Genomic DNA, 24,324 nt, shown 5'->3' with positions numbered 1-24,324 from the left:
GGATTTGTGTGTACCATATGTATTTATATATAATACAGTACGTACATTTTAAGAATGGTCATGGTAATTATGGTGAAAAGAAGCTTAGCCACCCTTCTGAGGTCTGAAGGCAGCTCTAAGCTACGGAAAATACGGAGTAGCATGTAATGAGCACTGTAGTATTTTGAGAGCCTGGGAATATTTTCCCTTGGCCTCCAGTGCTTTGTTATTTTTGCAGCCTAGAATTTTTGGGTACATGGAGTACAGGGTTGCTGTAGCAATGTGGCTCTGCTGATTATGAAAGCAGCGCTCTTCCCATGAAGGACGGCGTTTTTCTTCTTCTTCTGTAGCAAAGCTTTCAATCCGGCCAATGCTCAAAAGGCAACCGAGCCAACGATGTTAATCTTACTGAACCGTGCAGTGTATTTTGTAAAGCGTCTGTCTTAATAGACATAGCGCTCTCATTTTTTCATCCCTGCATATCTGGCTTGGAATAAGGCACACAAACGGTCAGTTGAAGGTGCTGATTCATGTAACTGGACTTTGTGTACCTTGGTGACATGTACTTAATTTGCACCTAATGCTAGTGAATATATTCAGATCTATGCAGCTTCCTTGGGTCCTTTTTATACATTTTACCTGGAATTTAGCTGCTGTGAGTTCAACGTGACTTTCTTCTAGGTAAGTACGCATAGAACTGTCCCTTGTAAGTTTTCTTGTTTGTGTATTCAGCGTTGATGTCCTGAAAGTTTTGTATGACATCTAAAGTGTTAGTATTACATGGTATCGATCGCCTACAAATTCAAACTTGTGAGATACATTTTGGACTGTATCCACTGTTGCATCTTGGTTTCTTTCTTTCTATGGTAAAGATTTTAATCAAGCCTTAGACTGATGTATCTTCCCAGAATGTCAACTTTGAATAATAAGTAACAAGGTAATGGATTTGTTAGAGCCCACAAAAAGGGTCAGAAAGGCAAGCAAACTTTGAAAAGCATTAACAACATGATAGAATTTGACTGTTACTTTTGAAACTTTTTCTGATGGGCCAACAAACTAGTGGTAGTTCTTAACTTTTCTTTTCTTCTGACTCGTGCAGAGGTTGCAAAGGAACGCTTTGGGTATTGAATGACTCTGTCTTGCAAAAGTTATTTAGAAGCAGTGAGATGGGTGAGGAGCTTTGTATACTATTGATGCATTTCTTGATACCGTGCCGCTTTATTTCCAAAAATCAGGCCTTTTTCAGATTTGCCTTCACCGTGAGCAGTCTGCTTAAATAAAAAATAAACTACTAGGGTGGTCGGTGGCTGCATCATGTGGCTTCTGAATCCTGGCTTATTTCGAAGCTGTTAACCATGGTTTTTCGTTAAATGTGAATGAAGAACTATGGCCAGTTATGGCTTCCTGGTTTTTCTATTGCCACTCATGTGAAGGCCTGCATTTGTGCACACAGTTTGTGCATATCCCAGTTTGCTAAAATGGGATTTTGGATTATGTGAATGCAGACATTTCTTGCCACCAGCTCTAAGATTGTGATTACACCAACAGCCTCCGCAATGCACTATATATGTATTCTGAGAAAAACAGTTGGTGTAGACGCCCCCTTAGGATAGATTTCAGAGGAAAAACCTTTCAAATAAATGGTGGAATGCTCTAAAAGAGTCAAATATTTTCATAAATGGAATAATTATTAGGGAACCTAATGAGGTTTCATTAGAAGGACTGTTCCTTTTTACTGCTGTTTTATCTCCATATTTGTTGTATTGTATCATTCACTACATCTTGAAATATGGCCACTAGCATCAGGTTTATAGTCAACTGACAGTAATGTTCTTAATCCTATTTTGATGTTGATTATAACAGTTCAGACTTGCATCAGTTTTAAACATTTTCCTGAGTACAGTAGTTAGATTTGAACAGTTGCCCTTGTTTTATTTTTAAATCGCCAAAGATACAAAGCTGGTATATTACTTTTTGTTTGGTTGTCCCATATGTGAAATAATATTTCACACTGATTTCCTGAGCAACACTGGCTATTTCAACAGTGAAGAAATAAATGAAGTCTTTTAGTGTATTACTGGCTAGAATAAAACTAATAGCATAGTACTGCCTTCTGAAATGTGGAGGTAATGATGAACGGTTATACCTAACTTAGTCAGTGAGCAGACTCACTGAAATCAATGGACAAGTCCTGATTTATTTGGAAGCAACTCAAAGGCTTAGGTTTCTCCAGACTACATTTGTTAACCTGCATTCTTTTCCAGCTGGCTGTTACATTCCTGCTTTCTTTCACCTTTTTCCTTTTTGCAAAATCGCCACATCAAATTCAGCTTCAAAGAAGAAAATAATTACAGGCCTTCATGCTACGGCAACGAACTCTTTAATCCTGTTAGACTTGGTGTGGCCCAAGGTTGAATTCACCTTGCAAAGAGAAGGTTGTGCCAAAACACTTCAGGGGGTTAAAGTTTCTGAGTATCAGTTTAGTTAACGTGTACCTGAGATGTCAAAATATTGCCACCTAGTGCTATTAATGGCAAAGCCTGGCAAACAGGAATCCTAGCTGATCAAGTGGTTTGTAGTTAATTCCCGTTTAGGGTCCATGTTTTTGCCATGTCACAGCCCACAGATCTTTTCATCAATGAGGAAACTTATATAGCAACACTTGCTGGCCAGTGCTGCTTCTGTCGACTCATTGCCCCCTGATTTAGTACAAATATACCACACTACCTGCAGGGTCAAGCTCTGGAAAATGCAAGCTGTTGTGTAACTTATTCCTGGTTTTCTTCAGTAAGTTACAGGTGGGTCGCTTAAGATTGTTCAACACACATACAAACTATTTTTCTTAAAAAGAAAAAAAAAAGGTAGACTAGCCTTCCCATCTGATGTGTGGAGGAGTGGGATAGATGGGCGGATATTTATTTATTTATTGTATTTGCATCCTGCATTTTGATGGTGACAGCAGCCACGAAATTAAAAGACGCCTGCTTCTTGGGAGAAAAGCAGTGACAAACCTAGACAGCATCGTAAAAAGTAGAGACATCACCTTGCCAACCAAGCTATGGTTTTCCCAGTAGGGATGTATGGAAGTGAGAGCTGGACCATAAAGAAGGCTGATCGCCGAAGAATTGATGCTTTTGAATTATGGTGCTGGAGGAGACTCTTGAGAGTCCCATGGACTGCAAGAAGATCAAACCTAGCCATTCTGAAGAAAATCAGCCTTGAGTGCTCACTGGAAGGACAGATCGTGAAGCTGAGGCTCCAATACTTTGGCCACCTCATGAGAAGAGAAGACTCCCTGGAAAAGACCCTGATGTTGGGAAAGATGGAGGGCGCAAGGAGAAGGGGACGACAGAGGACGAGATGGTTGGACAGTGTTCTCGAAGCTACCAGCATGAGTCTGGCCAAACTGCGGGAGGCGGTGGAGGACAGGAATGCCTGGCGTGCTCTGGTCCATGGGGTCACGAAGAGTCGGACACGACTAAACGACTCAACAACAACAACAGCATCCTGCATTTTTGTCCAAGGGCTCAAGGTAGCACACATGGTTCTCTCCCCCCCCCCATTTAATCCACACAACAGCTCAGTGTGAGGTAGGTTAGTTGATTATCATTGGGTTTGCTAGAATGCCTGTTTTGGGGGAAGGGCTGTAGTGCAGTGGTAGAAGCTCTGCCTTGCATGCAGAACGTCCCAGGTTCGAAACCCTGGTGTATCCAGGTACGGCTGGGAGAAATTCCTGTCTGAAACTCTGGAGGGCTGCTGCCTGTCAGTGCAATAGACAATACTGAGCTAGATCAACCCATGGATCTGAGGCAGTCTTAAGGCAGCTTCCTCTGTCATTCAAATTGTGGTGCTGGGGGATGAGCCCATTGCGACTTCTCTTTGAAGTTATTGGCATCTGTTTGTCTCAAGAGACAATGGAGTGCACCCACTTCCATTGGCGAAGTCAAACCACTGTATTAGCATCACCAAAGTGACCTCCTTGGGGCACAAGCCTGGGCACGGATGTGGTCCAAAGGAAAGCACAGTCGTATGTTTGGCACCAACTTGGTTGCAGGAGATGTCGGAAGGAGGCATACAAGGTGCTGTCCAACCATCTTAGGGACTCCACTCTGGACTTTACTCCTTAGCTTTTTCTTTTCCGGAAAATGTCCTGCAAGGCAGCAGAAGTTTAGGATCAGAGTTTTCCTTCTTCTAGATGGGTTACCTTCCCAGCTAGATAGATGAACCCCATTTGCCCCTCACTTCCCTCCACAACACATGCAGTCACCGCCTTCTAGACCATTGGACTCCCTGTGTGCTGGCCACGGGGATAACCTGAGAAACATGGTCCAGGTCTGGTCCAGAATCTGAAGGTTCTGCTAGGAGTCAGTCTGATGGGGCCACGACAGGACGCGAGGCAGGGAACCAGGCAAGGACAGGTACAGGATCTCAGGCAGGATCTGGCATACAAAAATGTTGCTCCCGCAACCTTGGGCGGGGTCCGACAGCCTTTTCGTCATGGTAGTGGCTGGTCCTGATCCCCCAGCGACTCACCTCTCTGTTTCGCCCGAAGGTGAGCACTCCTCCTGCGAGTACTCAGGTCTCTCCTTCTCTCAGACCTTAGTCTCTGCAGCTCGGGAGACGTCGGTGGGTTACTAGACCCAGAGGCCGCCTCAGCCTCCCCTGACCCAACTGGTAGTGGAGCAGCTGTAAGTGATTGCCCAGCTGAAGGCAATGAGAGCCAGGGCAGACTCAGGACCCTGACTCAGCCCAGCTGGGGTTTGCTGTAGGGGCACCTGTGCAGACTGGGACTCTTCAGGATCAGGCCCCAGACTTGGTTCAGATGATGCCTGAGGTAAAGCATTTGGTTCAGACTGAGACCCCTCTGGTTTCGAGTCCGAGCCCGAGTCCCAGGCCATCACACACTGTTGGTCTCATCTGCTCAATCCTTCAGAGCCTGTCTTTGCATGTGGTGTGTGTGTGTGTGTGTGTGTGTGTGTGTGTGTGTCTTTTTAAGTATTGCATTTGTATTCACCCTAAATATGATTCTGTATGTTCTTTAATTCTATACCGAAAGTATTTCCAATTAATGCTTGCTCAAAACATTTACATACAAACACACACACACACACACGAAGTAAAGTTAAATGCTGGCAATGAAGAGGAGGAATAGGGCACAATGCAATGCTGCCATTAATTTGGATGGAAAAGGAAAAGGAAACTCACTAATTGCACTTCAGTCTATTATAGCTGAGCTCATGGGAGAGTTAAGAGCAAAAAAACACCAAAGGAAATCTCACTAACTGTTGAGAGAGAATTTGGATGTGTAAAGTTTATGAAAGCAAATCACAGGGAAGGTGTGTGATGTATGCGTCAGTATTTTACTGGAATATGTTCAGAAGCTTGACTTGCTTCAATGAAGGAGATAAATTGAAACCATGGGGTGATAATAGCATCATAACACATGATTCTAGTAGGTATCATTTGCATTTATATCCCGCCATTCCTGCGAGGAGCTTGAGGGGTCATGCATAGTTCTCCTTCACAACAACCCTGTGAGGTAGGTTAGGCTGGGAGTGAATAGCTGACCCAAAGGTCACCCAGTGGGGATTTGAACCCCAGTCTCCCAGGTCCTAGTCCAACACTCTAACCACTACACCACACAGGCTTATAAGCATTCCAAAAAAAACTGTTCTGGTTCATTTATCAATATTTTAAATGAATATTTTAGACTGTCTGATGAAAAATGGGTAGAGGTCTTTTTTTCTTTGAGTAACTGGTGCATGCATTTTGTTAAATAAAAATAATTTTTTACACTTGAATTTTCTCCCTTACTAAATATGTGTAACAAATAGTTGTTTGTTTGGAAACCTCCAGAAAATGAGTTTTCATAGCCTCTGTAGCCTCTCTTGTTCGTTTAGTTCTTCTGTTTTCGAAGCCTTTCCCTAGCGAGTTAACCTGGTGTTCATATGACCATTTTGCTGCCTCTCATAGCAACACTCTCCTCAGATTATATTGCTTCATTATTTCAATGGACAGATAGCATGGTTAAATTGTATACAGGGGAGTATTTAACATAAAAATATACCACAAGTTCTTAAACTTTGAAAAGCAGCCTATGGAAGCGATGAGTAAGCTACATAATGCCTTGCTTGATTTTCTAGTTTGTGTGTGCAAGAGCATCCATTCTGATGCTCAGCCTGTATTCTAAGTGGTGCGGACCCAGGAAAGAGGTTCTACAGAGGTAAAGGTAAAAGTAAAGGACCCATGGACCGTTACGTCCAGTCAAAGGCGACTATGGGGTTGCAGCACTCATCTTGCTTTCAGGCCGATGGAGCCGGCGTTTGTCCAGAGACAGCTTTCCGGATCATGTAGCCAGCATGACTACTGTGGCCTAAACCACTGAGCCTCTTGGGCTTGCTGATCGGAAGGTCGGCAGTTTGAATCCCTGCGATGGAGTGAGCTCCCGTTGTCCCAGCTCCTGCCAACCTAGCAGTTTGAAAGCACACCAGCACAAGTAGATAAATAGGTACTGTTGCAGTAGGAAGGTAAACGGCATTTCCGTGTGCTCTGGTTTCTGTCATGGTGTTCCGTTGCGCCAGAAGCGGTTTAGTCATGCTGGTTACACGACCTGGAAAGCTGTCTGTGGACAAACGCCGGCTCTCTCAGCCTTAAAGCGAGATGAGTACCATAACCCCATAGTTGTCTTTGACTGGACTTAACCATCCAGGGTTCATTTACTTTTTACCTGATTCTACAGAACACAAAGCCGAGCCCTTAACACCAAGTAACCACTGGTCAGCTGCAGATTCTGCACCAGTAGGGGTAACTGGGTAAGCCAGTGGAAAAGAGCACAAATGCTCACTTAAAGAACAACAGTCATATAGGAACGTGTGGCAGATGAGATACTTAGCTTAAGCAAATGTAGTATAGGGTCAATTTGATGGGCAATTGTTGACTTTAATACCAACTTGGAATCTGTCTACTTTAAAAAATATGCTGGTCCCTTACTTCTAAGGCATCTTGGCATGGTCAATGTACCGTACAGATAACTCCCAACTTGTGCATGCGTTAAATTCTAAGTAATTTATTGTGTACGGGGCATTGTGGTCATGGAATATCCTTCTAGCTGAAAGTGGTTTTTAGAGTTTTATTAGTAGAAACGAGAGCCATTTACAGTAATTTAAATTGATTTCTTGATATTCTACGATTCCTGAAAGCATAGGTCTATGCTTTCTGGTAAATCGCTGCTGGCTTAATATATTGTTGGATTTTTTTTCAGTTTCTTCCCAGAGCTTGAAAGTTATGCTTACCTGCTGTCATGTTTTGAAGGAGTGGAGTTTAAGTTAGACAAAATCAATCGCGTTTCTTTACCACCATGCTTTTATGGCTATTGATTTATGTTAGTAACAGAGGAACAGCCCTACTAGATCCCATCATGGTCAACCAGATGTCCACAGGAAGCGATAAACAGGGCAATAGCACTCTTTTTTTCCGTGATCCCCAGTAAACTGGTATTCAGAAGTATAGCCCCTCTTGGAGCCGCCGTGCCTCATTCTCCTTGAATTTGCCACACTCCCCTTTTTAAAGCTGTCTTTAAAATGGTGACTGTATCTTGTGGCAGTGAATTCCATAGTTTAACATAGTTTATTAAATGTACATGCCACTTTGCAGTAAAAAAGAAAGTCCCGAAACAATTTACAATACAAGTAAAAAAAACCAAACCCCACAATAATATTTCATAAAACATAATAAAAACAGATTTAGCAGTACACTGTATCACTAGTGCTGCCCAAGGAAGCACTAGTCCTGCTGTCCAGGAAAACAAAAACGCCTTTGCTTGGCACTGAAATGATGAGAAGAAATAGGCTTCTTTGGGTAGAGCATTCCATAAATTAGGAGCTACTACAGAGAAAGCCCAGGGGCGCAGGTGGCACTGTGGGTTAAACCACAGAGCCTAGGACTTGCCGATCAGAAGGTCAGCGGTTCAGATCCCTGTGATGGGGTGAGCTCCTGTTGCTCGGTCCCAGCTCCTGCCAACCTAGCAGTTTGAAAGCACGTCAAAGTGCAAGTAGATAAATAGGTACCACTCCGGCGGGAAGGTAAACGGCATTTCCGTGTGCTGCTCTGGTTCGCCAGAAGCGGCTTAGTCATGCTGGCCACATGACCCGGAAGCTGTATGCCGGCTCCCTCGGCCAATAAAGTGAGATGAGCGCCGCAACCCCAGAGTTGGCCACGACTGGACCTAATGGTCAGGTGTCCCTTTACCTTTACCTTTACCTTACAGAGAAAGCCCATTCTGTGGGATAGCTCAGTTGGTAGATCATGAGACTCTTAATCTCAGGGTCGTGGGTTCGAGCCCCACCTTGGGCAAAAAAAAACCCCTGCATTGCAGGGGGTAGCACAAGATGATTCATATGGTCCCTTCCAACTCTCTATTTCTCTGATTCTCATCACCACCCTTTGGATATACATTGGAGGTGGCATGCAGAGATAGGTCTTGTATCATTGAAGAAGAACTTCCTTTTGTCTCTTCTGAATCTCCCAACGTTCAGCTTCACTGGTTCTCCGTTTTACAGGGAGAAAACCTCTTTCCACATCCTCCATACAACACACAATTTATACACCTTTGCTACACCCTTTTTTCTAAAGTAGGCGGAAAGGTAAAGTGTGAGTTCTAGGAAAAGGAGAGGTTCCTGAATGAGGCAGAGCTGGAATACTTACTTCCCAGAAGCAAAGTTTTAGCATGATGGCATTCTGAAAGCAGGTGTCCCTTGCCCTCCCTACAGAGGCTCACCTGGTACCTTTGATCATGTTTCAGTCTCAGGTTTTTAACTTCATTTTAACCTTAGTTTCAACACTTAAAATTTCATCCTCTCCTTAAACTGATGGTGCTAGGGAAACGGATGTAGCTTGGTGGTTGAGCATGCACATTCAATCTTTGGCATCTCCAAGTAGGGTTGTCTGGAACCCTGTCTAGAACTCTGGAGCTTCTGTTAAGAAGGACCAAAGACTTGGCTCAGTATAAAGCACTTTCTCATTATTCTTAATTTCCTCTTCTTTTTAGTTTTATAAGGTTGTGCCAGAACTGAAGTGGAGCCAGCTTAGCTTTCTTACAGACTGTTTGTTGAATGCTTTGATTGTTCTATCGCTTACTATCTATACATCATTCCCCAAGGCTTCCGCCTGAAGTGGATGACATGAAATATAATGCATTGTTATGATAGTACTGTGCTGCTAAAACTGGAAGCTGGGGGAAAGCAGGGAGTGTTCTGGAATTTCTGGCTGCAGTAGCTCCTCCCTCTCATGACTCCATTTCTGCTTGGTTTCAGGAGCCAAGCTGAGATACCCTGTCCTACTTCTCTTCCAAGGCTTGAGAGTTGGGTTAATGTCCCAGAAACACACCCTTACTTTAATATCAGGCCTCAGGAGTCTGAGGCCCTCCAGAAATGTGTGTGTGTGTGTGTACGTGTTTTTGCATACATGCTTTATTGAAAGATTAAAAAGTACATAATTGCAAGTGCACAGAGAAAGGAAGAAAAGAAATAATACCCATGTAAAGAAACAAAACAGAACAACAGCAAAAAAATGTATGCACTACAAAAAAAGAAAGAAAATAAATTACTGATAGGAGATATAATGTCTAGAGGGTCACATGTTTCCCACTCTGATATAGCTATGTATTGTACACAATGCACAATAATTCTAAATATTTCTCTGTGAAAGAGGCAGTGGCTGGGAAGCCCAGGGAATAGAGTAAATTCAGAAGAGGACTAGAGTTCAAGAGAAGTTTGAGGAAGTCCTGAACTGGGCATAAGGACCTCGTTGTTGATTGATTTATGGAAGTATTCTCTTATTAAGCTTCATTGTTTTGTATTATTCTACACGTTCCCTTTTCCCCATCTGCTTCACCCAGCAGTAATAAAAATTGTGAACTTCCAGTTCTTGCCTGAAGTTGAATAATAGCTCCTTTTTAGTTTTCAATAGCTTCTCATTTCACTGTTCATTTATTAATTTCAGAGGAAGAGAAGTGGCCTATTTAGTTCTTACCTGACACACCTCTAACAGCCAGCCTTCAAACTATTTTTGTGGGCACACATCATTTTATGCTAGGATGGCTTTTTGTCCGCGCAGGTGGTTGGAAGCAACTAATGGAAAGGACTCGTCTTGCTGTAGATGTAAGTCCTAGTTCACTTCCAACCCTGTACAATTTTTCTCTTACTCTTTATCTCCCTTCCCTGTTGATGTTCTTGACAAAATTTAAGACTTTTTGTTCCACTTTTTGCTGGTGTCTTGCCTTGATCCCCTTTTGTATTTTATTGTATTCTCCTACATCTCTTAAAGTTTGTAATTTTTGTATATTTGATTAATCTTGTGAGTTAGTTTGTAATTTTTGTATCTTTGATTAAATCTTTTGAGCTGCCTTTTGCTGCTTCCATGTTGAGGCAGAAAAGTTGGGATAAAAATGTTTTAAATCAACAAAACAACCAGGAAAGTCCCATCATTCAATAGGATGATATAAAAGACAGTGGATACACATGAGATTCTTATCAAGCGGATCCTGACATGTTTTGAACATATATGTACCTCCTTGGAGCAGATCACTGTGTAGTTACTTTATGTGAACAGTATTTTGATCAAATCTGAATCTCCTCTATTTTACTGCAGTATAGATGGAACACGTTCAACAGTTTTGCAGTTGTAAAAAGATGTAGTATTTATTGACTGCAAAACTCCGGACTTGGCTAGGATCTATTTAGGTTAGCCAAGCCTGGGGAAAGCCATTTCTTTTATAATCTGCATGTTTGAATAGAATGCACTCTTTATTTCTCTCTTCTTCTTTTTTCCATTCCCTTAATTTTTGGAAAACTGTTGAAGAAGTTAATCTAAATTGGAGTAGGTGGGAGAAGAGTGACTGGAATGAGAATATTGTTTTCATAAGTTCTAACTCTGCTTAGCATTATTGAAAGCTCATCAGCGCTTGGATGGGAGACGCACAGGGATTTTGACTGTGAGCTGCCCAATCCTGCTTTCCCGGAAAACTCAAAAGTTTAATAAATTCTTGAAACACATTGTGGAAATATGGAAATAACTATAGTTCTGAGGTATAGCCTGCTGCAACAAAACAGTTTGTGCTTTAACATCATACTAAAACCATAGAGAAATTTAAATTTGAGAATGAGCCTTGGAGAGCAGGCACACTGCCCTCCCATTTTTTCATTTGACAAATCTGCAAGGTCCTTTAAGAAACCATTTCCCCCAAAATGCTCAGAGCGAATGGATATGACTCTTACCATTTCGACACATTCCAGCCATGTAGAGTTCAGAGGTTTGTATGTATGCAAACATGCTTCTCCAGGCAAGCAAGAGGCATGATCGCAGTTCAAAGACACATTCCATCCAGCAGAAGCACTCAAGGAATTGGTGGGCTGAGGAGGGCAGTGTGACTTGGGAAGAGTCCCAACTCTGAGGGCCAATACAGACACCTGCAGGGCCACATTCCACCCCCAGTGCTCCCTGCCAGTGGGAGGTTCACTATCTCTGCCATCTGGGCTTGTTTCATCAGGACCTTTGCCTTTTCAGCTTGGATGTCAATCTCTCAGATGAGGCTGTCATTACTTTAATGTGCTTATTAATGGACCTATTCTAGAGTATTTTTGTGCATTCTCGAAATCAGTCTTGGGACACCTCTGGCATGCTATGCGTTTTGTAATCTTTAAAGGTAAAGGGACCCCTGACCATTAGGTCCAGTCATGGCCGACTCTGGGGTTGCGGCGCTCATCTCACTTTATTGGCTGAGGGAGCTGGAGTACAGCTTCCGGCGAACCAGAGCAGCGCACGGAAACGCCGTTTACCTTCCCACCGAAGTGGTACCTATTTATCTACTTGCACTTTGATGGGCTTTTGAACTGCTAGGTTGGCAGGAGCAGGGACTGAACAACGGGAGCTGAACCCATCACGGGGATTCGAACCGCCGACCTTCTGATCGGCAAGTCCTAGGCTCTGTGGCCTAGGCTCTGTGGCGTCCCACTTGTAATCTTTAGAGGAGAGAAATTGCCTGGCATGCCCTGTCCATTGAGGAGTCTGGGGAAAGAAGACCACAGGGGTGTGCTATGTGTCCTCAGGCTACTCTCAAAAGGCTCCCATGTTGCCAAATCCTTGAATTCCTTTCATTTGTCTGACCCATTTGGTTTTAAAGATAAAACAAAAAGAGCCCACTATTGCCCTGCTTTCATGGGTGTCTTATTGATGGGTGTCTTATTGATGTAAGCCAGGTGCTAGGTTTAGGGCCATCTGCCCCCCTCCACACCTGGTCTTAGAAACTGTGTGTTTGCATGTCAATCACCCTTCCCTGGGGACCTGAGGCAGATTGTCTTATCATGGCTATAATTAGCTCTTATCGATCCTCTGTCAGAGACAAGGCCGGTGACAGATTAGTTTATCTTAACTCACAGGAAACTCTGGGGAAGGAAAGGGGGGAAATCAGGAAAGCGAGAAAATGCTGGGTAAAATATTAAACGGTTGCTTAACTCGGGCTGCTTTATTGTCCTGGCTATGTTTTGGAGTTTGTGTCATAAGCAAATTGCTTTGGCCAAGTCTGCTTCGGTGGCCTCAAGTTGTGTGAATGCCAGTTCATTCCAAAAATGTGCCCTTGGATTCTTTTACTGCATGGTTGGTAATAAATGGTTGTTGTTATGACGACAGGTAAGTGGTATGCCACTTTGGCTTATGTCTGGCTTGTAGTATGGTAACAGCACAAGCCAAATTCACACACTTTTTTCATGCGGCCTGATAGTTTGTCCTGTTAAATAAGTTCTGGTCTACCAATCTCTCTCTCTCTTTATCCTTCCTCCAAGTAGCTGACAGCATCGTACGTGGTCTTGCTCTTTTAGCACCACTGCAGAGTGTGTTACTGGGGGTGATATGGGAGAGTATTCTGGTTCAGATCATCATATCTCTGCCTTTTTGGTCCTCCCAGAAAGTCTGAAACAAACCATGGTTTCCTGGCTAGAGAAACTATGATTAGCATCTCTCTGGTTTGATTGCTTGCACCATAAAGAGACTTTAGGGGGTGGCTGCAAAAAGGCTCACACATATATCTTGGCTTATGGAGCAGAGAGATGATTCTCCGAATGCAGTCAATAATTGGCTCAAGGTTGCTCAGTAAGTTGCGTGACTGAACAGGGGCTTGGCCCTGATTCTCTTTAGCCTTAAGACCAAACTAGATGATACGTGATAAGCATGATCACATTGTACTTTCACTGTACTTTCATGCACACGCAAAGCTTCTTTTAAAACCTCTTTTGATGAGCCTCTTTGCGAGTCAGTACATTAGTGGACCTCTGTTGCCAGTGAAGCAATTATTTCTATTTCAGTTTTTTTGATTGACTTTTATTCTGTCTAAAATGACTAAACTATGTTGCAGAAAAAAGGAGGAAAATGTAGGTGGTAAAGTAGGATATCCTTTTCCTTTTTTTTTTTTACCCAGGGGACTTGTTTTGAAGTAGCACAATCTCTTAATTATAAAAGATAAGAGGGAAGGCATTGTCCTGACAACTTAGAGCACAAAACCAAGTTTGATGTGATGGAAGTCAGGGGCTGAAAGCTGTAGGTCAGCACAGTTTGCTCTTAAGAAAACAAGTTCCTCTTCTATTTCTGTATCGTTATTGTTGCTGTCAGCCAAATTGGCAATTTGCTTTAGTTTCCCAGAAATGTGCGCTACTTCTGGCGTGGACTTCTAATTAGGGGGAAATTTTGGAAGCTTTTTATGCTGGCAATAATAACAGGATGTGTAATATGATACTTGTATCTCTTGAGTGCCTTCCTTTTCCTGCTGAAACAATGTCTACTTGATACATACGCCTGCATGCAATTCTATATTATCCTCTTTCATATGGGAGACTTTTCTGAAAGGGTTTGATAGCATCTCTGGTCTTAGCACCTATTTTTCCTTTTCCTATATCGGGTGCCAGCTCAGATCCTTTCAGGAATGTGAGAAATGGCGACCCTTCGTTCTGGATTTTGCAATCACAAAATGAAACAAATCCAGAAACATTTCAAAAACAATTGCAAAACTGTTACAGGAATATGGGAGCATAGATACACTTTATCACTGAGCTGTTTCTTTTCAGAACTTGCTCAGGTTGGACAAATGTGTGTGTTTATGGATCAGCAGTCTTCATGTTGTTGGACTACAACTCCCATCATCCCTAGCTAGCAGGACCAGTGGCCAGGGATGATGGGAGTTGTAGTCCAACAACAGCTGGGGACCCAAGTTAAAGAAACAGTGCTGTAGGCAATAAAGTGGTACCTCGAGTTACATACACTTCAGGTTACATATGCTTCAGGTTACAGACTCCGCTAACCCAGAAATAGTACCTCGGGTTAAGAACTTTGCTTCAGGATGAGAACAGAAATTGTGCTCCGGCGGTGCAGCAGCAGCAGGAGGCCCCATTAGCTAAAGTGGTGCTTCAGGTTAAGAACAGTTTCAGGTTAAGAAGGGACCTCCGGAATGAACTAAGTACTTATCCCGAGGTACCACTGTACTGAGCTAGATGCCAGTGGTCTGACTCTGTGCCATGCTGATTGGAGAAACGGTTCCCCTGGTCATATCTGTGGTGTATCCAGGAATCGGACTGAGGTATTCTCAGCAAGCAAATCTTTATGGGCCCCAACCCTTTCCCTGACCACCCCTCATTTCAGCCTCAAGTCTATCTTTTTCTATTCCTCCGGGGAAGGCTGCAGCAGTTCCCTGCGATGGGTCGTGGCTTCCTGACACACGTTTTTTGCAAGTGGGATCGACTTGGCAGCCCTGAGCTGAACTGCTTGGAAAAGGGAAGGAAGAGGTTGATTTTTCCAAGCATGTAATTTTAAAGATGGACGCACACCAGCTTTCTCTCCTGGGGGCCCCCTATAAGTCTTCTGACTCATTCTGGCACACTTGGAGGGCAGGTTCTGATTATGGGTCAGGTAGCAGGTTTGCTGAGGGGGGAGAAATCCCTGCAGGGAGAGACGTTTATGTGCACTCGGTCTGAGCTCTTCTCCCTTGTGAATTTGCCCTGTTCCCTCAGTAATGCTCTGCTTCCAACACAGTCTTAGATAAATATTATTGTATGCAGCTCCCTAATTATCCGCCTGTGGAATGTACTGCTTTTAGTAATCCCAAACAGATAACGCAGATACAACAAAAATGTAAACCTTCTTATCCAACTCAGCACAGTTCTTTAAAAGGCTTGGCAGAAATGAGAGATGTCAGGGAAAACTCATTAACCCAGGACTCCAATATAAGTTTGAGAGGTATGTATTTCAAGCCTTGAGTTTTTCAACTTGGAATTTAAACCTGAGCCAGAAAAGAATTCCTGGCTTATCCCAAGTTGAACCCCCAGCCCCAAATTCTGCTCCCCTATAACACCGCTTACTGGCCAGCCTGGAGGTGCCAAAAAAACAATATCCCAGTGGTGTGGAGAGGAAGAGTTTCCTCTGTATCCCCTCTCTGGGGCCAGGATGAAAGGTGTCCAGTAGCCTTGAGGAAACATAGTTTTCCCAGGATCTAGCGGAATGTCAGCAGCTCTTTGAGGGAAATGACATTTCTCTCTCTCTCTCTTTTTAGAAAATCTTTGTTAATTTTCACATAGACAAATATACATAACATATAATACAAAAGACGATACAAATGAATGAAAACAATAAAGAAAGACATTTCTCAAGGCAACCACAGCCTTTGGTCATGCCACACTACGGCACAATTTACCAGAAACCATAGAGGTGTGTTAGAGAGATCTCCCTTTCCCCTGTGGTTGGAGTGTTGCTGCCACTGCACGGGGGCAGTAAGTGATGCTTAGAGGGAAGAGAGGAAGGGGTTAAGTAGGCATAGCTTTTTTGAGTGTGTGACTTTGGCTTAGAAATAAGCTGAAATATTCTCTGGTATGTCTTGGCAGTAACTTTATTTGGCTTATTTCTGAGCCAGGACCAAAGTGAGGCACTAGGATGGACTGGCCACCCATTACAATCTATCATCGATCTTTCTCTCTGTATCTTGCACTGTGTGTATGTTGGTGGCCCAGGCTGCTCATTATCCCTTTCCTCAGTAGTTTACACATCTGTCTCTTGCTAGCCTTCAACAGCTTTTGTGAGTCAGAGCTGAGTGGGAAACTGCTCTGTGTGTTCAGTCGGCATCTTGCTGTCATGGGCTGTTCTTGCGCAGGAACCGTTGTGATAAATGTGGTGCTGGTCGGTGTTGAGTTGACCGGTAGTATTGTGCTGATAGCAGTGCCATATGCTCATTACAGCTTACATATTTTATTTATCTGTTTTTCCAAGTCCTCAGTAAAGGTTGTAAGTGTGGGCTGAATTATGAAAAAGAGAGGCTGGGTTTTTTGGGGTGTGGGTGTGTGTAGGGATTCTTTAAAGAAAACCAAACTTCTCTGCCTTATAGCAGTGAAAATAGATAGAGGTTGTGTGGGTGTTATCCTGCTCTCCCCACAAAGCAGGACTCCTTGAGCATCTCTCTCCCATTTTCTTGCAATAACCCTCTGAGGTAGTCTCAGTTGGAGAATGATCACTCAGTGAGCTTCATAGCTATGCAGGATTTGAACCCTAGTCTTGCCAGCTCTTGTTCAACTTAACTACCACACCATGCCTCCTGAGTCTGTGAGGAAAGTTGAGGAGCCATGTCACCTGAAATCTCAGAAACTGTACTAAGTTGGGTTTCCAACAGTTTAGAGAATCGGGCTTTTTGCAGCTCTCCCTCTCGACTAGATGCAAGAGCCCAGTAAATATGTTTCTTGGTGGCTGAAGTATGCTTAAGGAAATGGGAGCTCCCAGTGGCCTCATGGGTTCCCATGTGCTGTCATGCAGCGGTTCCCCTACTACAATGTTGTTGCACCACCATTTTCACTAACCATGGTTGGTACTAAACTGCATGTGAAACCAAGGTTTTCAAATGGTTCTTTGAATTCCAGCTGTGGTTATCAAACAGCAGTGGTGCGCATCATCCTAATGGTGATGGTTTAGCTCCCGTGTGACAAGAAGAGAGAAAGAATGGGAAGAAGGATATGAGCCAAAAGAGGTAAAGACCAGGCCTTGGCTGTAGCCATGTTGACAGTATTGATAGCCTTCAACCACTTGCCTAGACAAGTGCAACAGTGAGGATGCAGGTCTCAGCCTTGCTCACCATGTGGGAACAATGTGGGTGATTATGGGGTGGTCCTGCCCATTTGGCCGCACTCATGGCCTTGCACCCTCTCCCTCCCCCCCCCAGCAACATGCAACCCCCCCCTCCATAGTTGCAAACTTGGACCATAGAAATTTAGCCAATCTTGGCCTGAGGGGTATAAACCATCTGTGAGTTGGAGGCAAAATTACACAGTCATCTTTTCCACCCACTGTCCCAAGAACACAAAGCCCAGTAGCTCAATGGCAGATGATCTTGCTTTGCAGGGAGAAGAGGTCTGAAGCATTCTCTGGCATTTCCTTTCCAGGTAGGACTGGGAGAGCACTCTGTCAGACCAATGATCTGACTCATTATAAAGCACTTTCTCATGTTTTTATGACTGCTAATCGCATTGCCTCGCTTGTAATCAAGCCTGCATTTGTCACATCACTGTCAAGCTAAAAAGCAGGCTCCCTGTATCCAGCGCTAAGGTTTTGTGTAGGCAAGCACTTAAAAAAAGCAAGTAAATAGCAACACAAGTTCATTATCGGTTTGCTGAATTTCTCTTTCTAACTGCTCTTGTTCAGACACGCTGTGCTGAGGCCAAATATATATTCAAAAGCATATATTCAAAGCCTACCTGCTGCACTGAGTGACAGCACGCACCTGATGAGTTATTTCACTCTTGCCTCATCTTGTCTGTGCTTCAGCAAACAGAAAAATGTCCCGCTTGAAGTATCATGTATTGTAGCTATGTACTGTTAGTACTATCTGGCTTGGCAGGAGCCATTAGATATAAAAAAAAATACAAACGACATGATGTAACTTTTGAAGTGCCCACGCCATCCAGGTTTCCAGCTTTCCACAGCCAAAATGCTCAGGAAACAGATCTGGAAAACCCCATGTGACGGGCGCCTTAAAGTTTCGTCCTGGTTTCTGAAAATATTATTGGCATCTATCCATTCCTGATAACAGATCAGTTGTGCTACGTGTGTGAGTGGGGGGGGGTATGTATCCATAGTTTTTTCCTCAAGAAGGTATCTGAGTCTGAAACTACTCATACCCTCCTTTTACAGAAGGTTCCTTCCTCCTTGCTTGCACCTTCTTCCTCCATCACAGCTGCATCCCATTCTGGCTGTTTTACAGTGAATTAGGAGAGGTTGTTTTTGCTAATTCCTCTGCTGAGGAGGTAGCCACATAATCACCACCCTGTGGCAACTCAGCATTTTCCCTTCTAACTCTACATTCACACCTTATATTAAAAGCACTACGATACCACTTTAAACCACCCAAATAAGTTATTCACAGGGGAACTCTGGCCGATGTAGCTGATTAAGAGGATTAAGGGTTTCCTAACAATACTCAACACCCTTAACAAGCTGCAACTCCCAGAATTCTTTGGGGGAACCCGTTACTATTTAAGCTGCATTCTTAGTGCCTTGAATGTATTGTGTGATCTGCCTTAAGGTAAGCTAAGAGCATGTGCATTGCATCCAGCTTGAAGGATGTCTTTTACGATGTGGTGTGTTTGTTGACTCTGTTTTCAGGACTGCAGCTGGCCAGTGCTTGCCGTAGCTCACAGGTGGAGTGCATGTTTTGCAAAATGTCCAAAGTCCAGGCCCCAGCATCTCTCATTAACAGTTTTGAATTTGGGGACTGGGAAGGGCTTTTTGGTCCCAAGAACTGGAAGGTCAACCCTTAGCTGGAACAATACAGCTCTAGGCTATGTGGTCCAGTGGTTTGACTTGCTATAGCAGCTTCATGTGTTGAAAAAAATGCAGGTTTCTCTATGCCCAATTTCTCTAGGCAGAAGGGTGGGGGGAAATCTCTGCTTTATAGGTTGGAGAGCTGCTTCCTATTGCGAAACTAATATTATGTAGAGGAAGCATGATATGATGGTAAACCACAGTGCCCAGAATTCCTTGAGGAAAAGAATTTGCTTCAAAAGTGCTTTAAAGGTATTGGGTGTACACAGCCCTAGTTCTCCATCATTTAGGGAGAATTCCAGGTCATGCATCTGGCTTTGGGCATCTTGTTTTGAACAACAGGGCACTGCTATGTGTTTGTTCATGCTGATGATACCCAGTGGACTTTGAACAGGAGTGAAATTTATCTGAACTTTCTAAGGTTGATCGAAAAATGAGTCTGAGTGTTGCATTCTTGCAATATATAATTGCATAGCTGAATGCTGCCTTCTGCAGTCTTTGTAAAAAATATTGATAACCAATTTTTTTCCTCTGCAAGACAAAACATTCCCCAGCCTTTTTTCTAGCCTTTAGAAAGACTCTTGTTGTCTTATGAGGAGCAACAGGAGGACCAGAGTTTTTTGCTTTTGGAAAATTTGCAGGGGACATTGGGTTAAAATGAGTGTGGTCAAATGGAGGGGCTGCCAAATAATTGAATTTTATGAAGCTGTGGTTCTTTTTAAAAATAGCATAATGTTCATTCCTCTGCTCAGATGACTATCTTTGAAGCCAAAGTCTGATTCAACTAATTGCAAAGAAATGCTTTGGCCCAGAAGACCCAACCACAGTGCACTTGCTTTGCTGGCAATGGTGTTAAAAAGTAAACATATACCCTGTGCATAAAATTTTATAACGCACTGTAGTGCAGTGTTAGAAAGGATGGTCAAAACAGATGTGATGTGGAAAGTACTGGATTGGATCTCCTGATGCATTTAGTTTTCTTTTTAAAAACCAAGAGCATGGGAGAATTTAGACTGAGGCAGTGGGGCGGCTGGAACAGATGTTTACCCTTCTTCCCTCAGAATTATGTTGTCTGTTTTCCTTCCTGCCCCTTGGTGTTAATAGGAGGATCATGAAGAATTTGTCTGGTGAAATTGCCTGTTCCCACATGGGTCCAGGGAGCTCCCACAGTCCTGTGCTAGGTTTCTTCCTTCCCCCTTCCAACTGTTGTGTCTCTGGGGAAGGGTGTAGCTCAGTGGTACAGCTTGCATGCAGAATGTCCCAGATTTAATCCTTGGAATCTCCAGAAAACACTGGGAGAGAGGCTTCCAGCCTGAAACTCTGGAAAGATGGTACCAGCCTGTGTTGACAATTACTGAGCTCGCTGGACCTGGCTCCGAATAAGACATGTCCCTATGTTTGGTGTTTGTGAAAAGGGGCACAGCCTCGCGAGGTGTTTGAATATGTCAAAAGGCTGACTTGCTCTAGCTCTCTTTCAATGCCGGTTTAGAAGTGTTGTTCAGTTCAAACGAAAATATAGTCATACTTTGGAAGTTGAACAGAGCCCGTTCAACTTCCAAAACAGTCGGAAACCAAAGTGCAGCTTCTGATTGGCTGCAGGAGCTTCCTAAAGCCAACTGGAAGCCAAAGAAGCCCCATCAGACATTCGGCTTCCAAAAGAACATTTGAAAACTGGAACAGTCTCTTCCAGGTTTCGATCGTTAGGGAGCTGATTTGTTTAGGAACCAAGGCATTTGAGATCCAAGGTATTACTGTAAAATAGAATAAACACAGTGGAGCAACTACGATGCAGCTAGCTTGCCACTCCACTGCAACCAATGCTTGCAATGAATGCTTTTACTTCTGTTGTTTTTCCTTATGGTGCTGGTAGTTAGACTAGACTACCCCTAGGATACAGATAGACCAGTTGTCTGAATCCGTATAAGACATCTTCCTACACTGGAGGAAAGTCCCTGGTCTCTTCCGTGAGATGCCTGGCTTAGACAGTTTGAACTTCTTTTAAAATCCTGACTTGTTCTGATCTTGCCAATGCCAGTTTCTAGTTTGGATGGTTGTGTGACAATTTTCCTGGGTTAATTGTTGTACAAGGTGGTGGGTGGGGAGGAGTGATGTGGGGAGAAAAAGAGGCGGGGAGAGCACACAATATTTGTGAGTATCTTGCCTCATCTGAATCAGGCCAGAGGCTCCGTGGGAAGAAGTCTTGGAAAAGATCCCACTTGAGAATCTGGAAAGAGGAAACTAGTCAGAGTAGACAGGGCCAGGCTTACAGACCTATGCCTTGGTCTGTAATGATGCAGCTTCCTCTGTGTGTGGGTGTGTTGGAGGATTTTAAGCAGATGGCCATCTGGCATGGATGCTTTAGCTGAGATTCCTGCTTTGCAGCAGGTTGGCCTTGATGACCCTCCCATTCTACAACTTTGTGATGCTATGATTCTGTATGGGCCAATGGGCCCATTTGTTCCAGCATCCGCTTCTCACAGTGGCCAACCAGGTTCCTGTAGGAAACCTGCAAGCAGGACTCCAGCACAGGAGCGCTCTGCCTCCCTGTGCTTCCCAGCTTCCCCATTCTAATAAATGGACTCCTTCAGGGTCATGCCTTTTCAATACGGTCACTAACTGTTTGAACCAATTTAGCAGCATTTCTTTTATTTGTATCCTTTTATTTCCCTTTTCTTCCCTCCCCCTCCCCTTTTATGAAGATTACCTGCTCTGAGACCCCACAGCGAATTCTCCCCTGGCCTCCTCACTGGCCCAAGTAGGACCAATTCAGCCAGCTAGCCCTGGGGATTATCTAATGCTTATTTCCCCTAAATTGATTGCTGAATTTTGAATTTTGTTGTTGTTCATGTTTCTAAACTGTATTTTATGCTGCTTTTACAATTAAGTGTTTTAAATTTGTTAGCAGCCACCCTGAGCCCAGTTTTTGAACCGGGAAGGGCGGGGTATAAATATAAATTTATTAATTATTATTTATTTCTATCTGGTAACCAGATCTATGCCCACTTTGGCTTTCGCTTTATAATGGGAAACTTCTTCCGGTAATGCCAGGTGATTTCTGTTCAGTTCAGCTTTATTTTTATTTTTTTGGCATCAAAGCATCAGGCATCACAGAAGATTAAAATGAAAACACTTTTTTTTATAAAAAAAAAGCTACCTCCATAAGCCTGGCACAGCATCGTCCTGTGCTAAATTGGTTCTAATTTGCCTTGTTGCTTCTGCAGAAACAATTCCTGAACAGACAATAAGGAACAGATTTTGTCTAAAGTTGTTTCTCTCTATGAGGTGGCTTCCAGTCAGAAATAGGCTCCAATACCTACTTTTAAACATTTTTCTCCCCACAGGCTGCTGTCCAGAATTGTACAAGCATTGTGCAATCCATTGACATTGTGTATATTTCAAGTACTGTATATAAACTAGTGACGTTGCCTGAATATCTACAATTCATTCTCTCTCTCATCAATTTTTAGAGCCTGTCTGTTTGAAAGAGGATGATCTTTGCTGCTTGAAGTGACCGATTCTCCATCTCCATAGTGAACTGTAGAAGAATGTGGATTAACCAAATTCCCTGCTGTCTATTGGCAGTAGTGCACTTGTGTGTCCTGAACCAATTGGCCCAGTGTCAGGAAACAGGTTGGTATAATTTGATATCTCTCTCTCACTCATTACATTTTGTACATGCATTGCAATGTAGGGTTTGCAGTTCTGAAAGAATCTTGGTTTTCCTTGTTTGTTTTCAAAAGTCAAGGTTCTAGGCCTTAAGACTATAAAGATTATCTTTAAAAAGAAAAAGAAAAAAGACTGTAAAGATGATGTTGAAAGAGGGTGGATAATGCTACGAGCCAGGAATTTAATGGGAGCTATAGGGAAGGTGGTTGAGAGGCTTTTAAGTGGGCAGAGATTCAGTATAGTCTTGATAGCTTTTTGATCTGTATGACCAGTTGAGTAAATAGATGCATAAGAAAATCGACGTAAAGCCACTTAATTTTCAAGTTCCATGTAATCTTTTTTGGATATAGATGTTTTGGATATACTTTGCCCAGATTTTTTTAAAAGTGCAGATTTGCAATAACCTTATAATGAAATGTAGATGAAGTACAGAAAGCTAAAAAGGTACATGGCTCCCCTGACACCTTATCTCCTCTTCCCCCACTAAATGGGGCAGCCAAGTCAGCAGCTCCTGAGATGAAATCTGCCATCCCCTAAATCTGCTTAAGACCATGTGGGAGGCGCTATGGTCTAAACCACAGAGCCTTAGGGCTTGCTGATCAGAAGGTCGGTGTTTCGAAACCCCGCGATGGGGTGAGCTCCTTTTTGCTCAGTCCCCGCTCCTGCCAACCTAGCAATTTGAAAGCACGTCAAAGTGCAAGTAGATAAATAGGCACCACTCTGGCCGGAAGGTAACCAGTGTTTCCGTGCACTGCTCTGGTTTGCCAGAAGCAGCTTAGTCATGCTGGCCACATGACCCGAAGTTGTACGCCGGCTCCCTTGGCCAATAAAGCGAGATGAGCACCACAACCCCAGAGTCGTACACGACTGGACCTAACAGTCAGGGGTCCCTTTATATTTACCTTTAAATCTGCTGAGAGCCAGTGTGGTGTAGTGGTTAAGAGCGGTAGACTCGTAATCTGGGGAACCAGGTTCGCTTCCCTGCTCCTCCACATGCAGCTGCTGGGTGACCTTGGGCTAGTCACACTTCTTTGAAGTCTCTCAGCCCCACTCACCTCACAGAGTGTTTGTTGTGGGGGAGGAAGGGAAAGGAGAATGTTAGCCGCTTTGAGACTCCTTCGGGTAGTGATAAAGCGGGATATCAAATCCAAACTACTACTACTACTACTACTACTACTACTACTCTTCTTCTTCTTCTTCTTCTTCTTCTTCTTCTTCTTCTTCTTCTTCTTCTTCTTCTTCTTCTTCTTGAAAAGCCTGCTGTATTGGGCTAATGGCCCATCTAAGACAGCATCCTGGCAGACCAGATACTTGTAGGAAACCAGCAAGCATGATTCAAGCACAAGAACACCCTCCCCTCCTGTGGCTTCTCATGTGGCTAGTGTAGTTTACCTTACGGAAAGCCCAGTTCCGTCTTGAATGATTTTTGGGCATGCGTGCATGTTCTGTGTGTCTGGTTTAGTGGACGGCAGCTGCCAAGGTTGCTGGGCCCCTCGTGGCACCATCAGCATCTGAATGCCAGGAGGAAAAGGAGTTCAACTGAGTTCACCACCTTACTTGGATTGCGCGGTGCACATCAAAAGTCATTGTGGGGAAGCCATGTAATTGGTAGTGACTCATTGTGGTGCCTTGGATTATTTTTAAGACCTAATGATGTGGTCAGTTGTACATTAGAGGTAATGCTTTGCTTCTCTTGCCAGCTTGCTTTTGAGCTCTGAAGACTTTTTCAGAGACCAAGAAAAGCCTTCATTTTTGGGAATATGCATGTTTTTCTTTTATGTAAAATATTTGCATATGCTGTCCTGTGAGATGTTTAGTTGGTGATACATCGCGATGTTGAAA

General features: G+C 43.5%; 1 protein-coding gene across 1 annotated transcript in view; it reads left to right on the top strand.

The window, feature by feature from the left end:
• Positions 1-24,324, top strand: part of LIFR (LIF receptor subunit alpha) — an 84,646-nt gene that overhangs the window by 10,786 nt on the left and 49,536 nt on the right. The window contains exon 2 of the mRNA XM_053409078.1: positions 22,284-22,446. Within this exon, the coding sequence (XP_053265053.1) occupies positions 22,362-22,446 (85 nt within the window). The 5' untranslated portion in view covers positions 22,284-22,361. The remainder of the gene's footprint in view (positions 1-22,283; positions 22,447-24,324) is intronic.

This window comes from Podarcis raffonei, chromosome 11 (genome assembly GCF_027172205.1).
Source record: "Podarcis raffonei isolate rPodRaf1 chromosome 11, rPodRaf1.pri, whole genome shotgun sequence".
Taxonomy (NCBI): Eukaryota; Metazoa; Chordata; class Lepidosauria; order Squamata; family Lacertidae; genus Podarcis; species Podarcis raffonei.
This window is presented reverse-complemented; position numbering and strand designations above follow the sequence as displayed.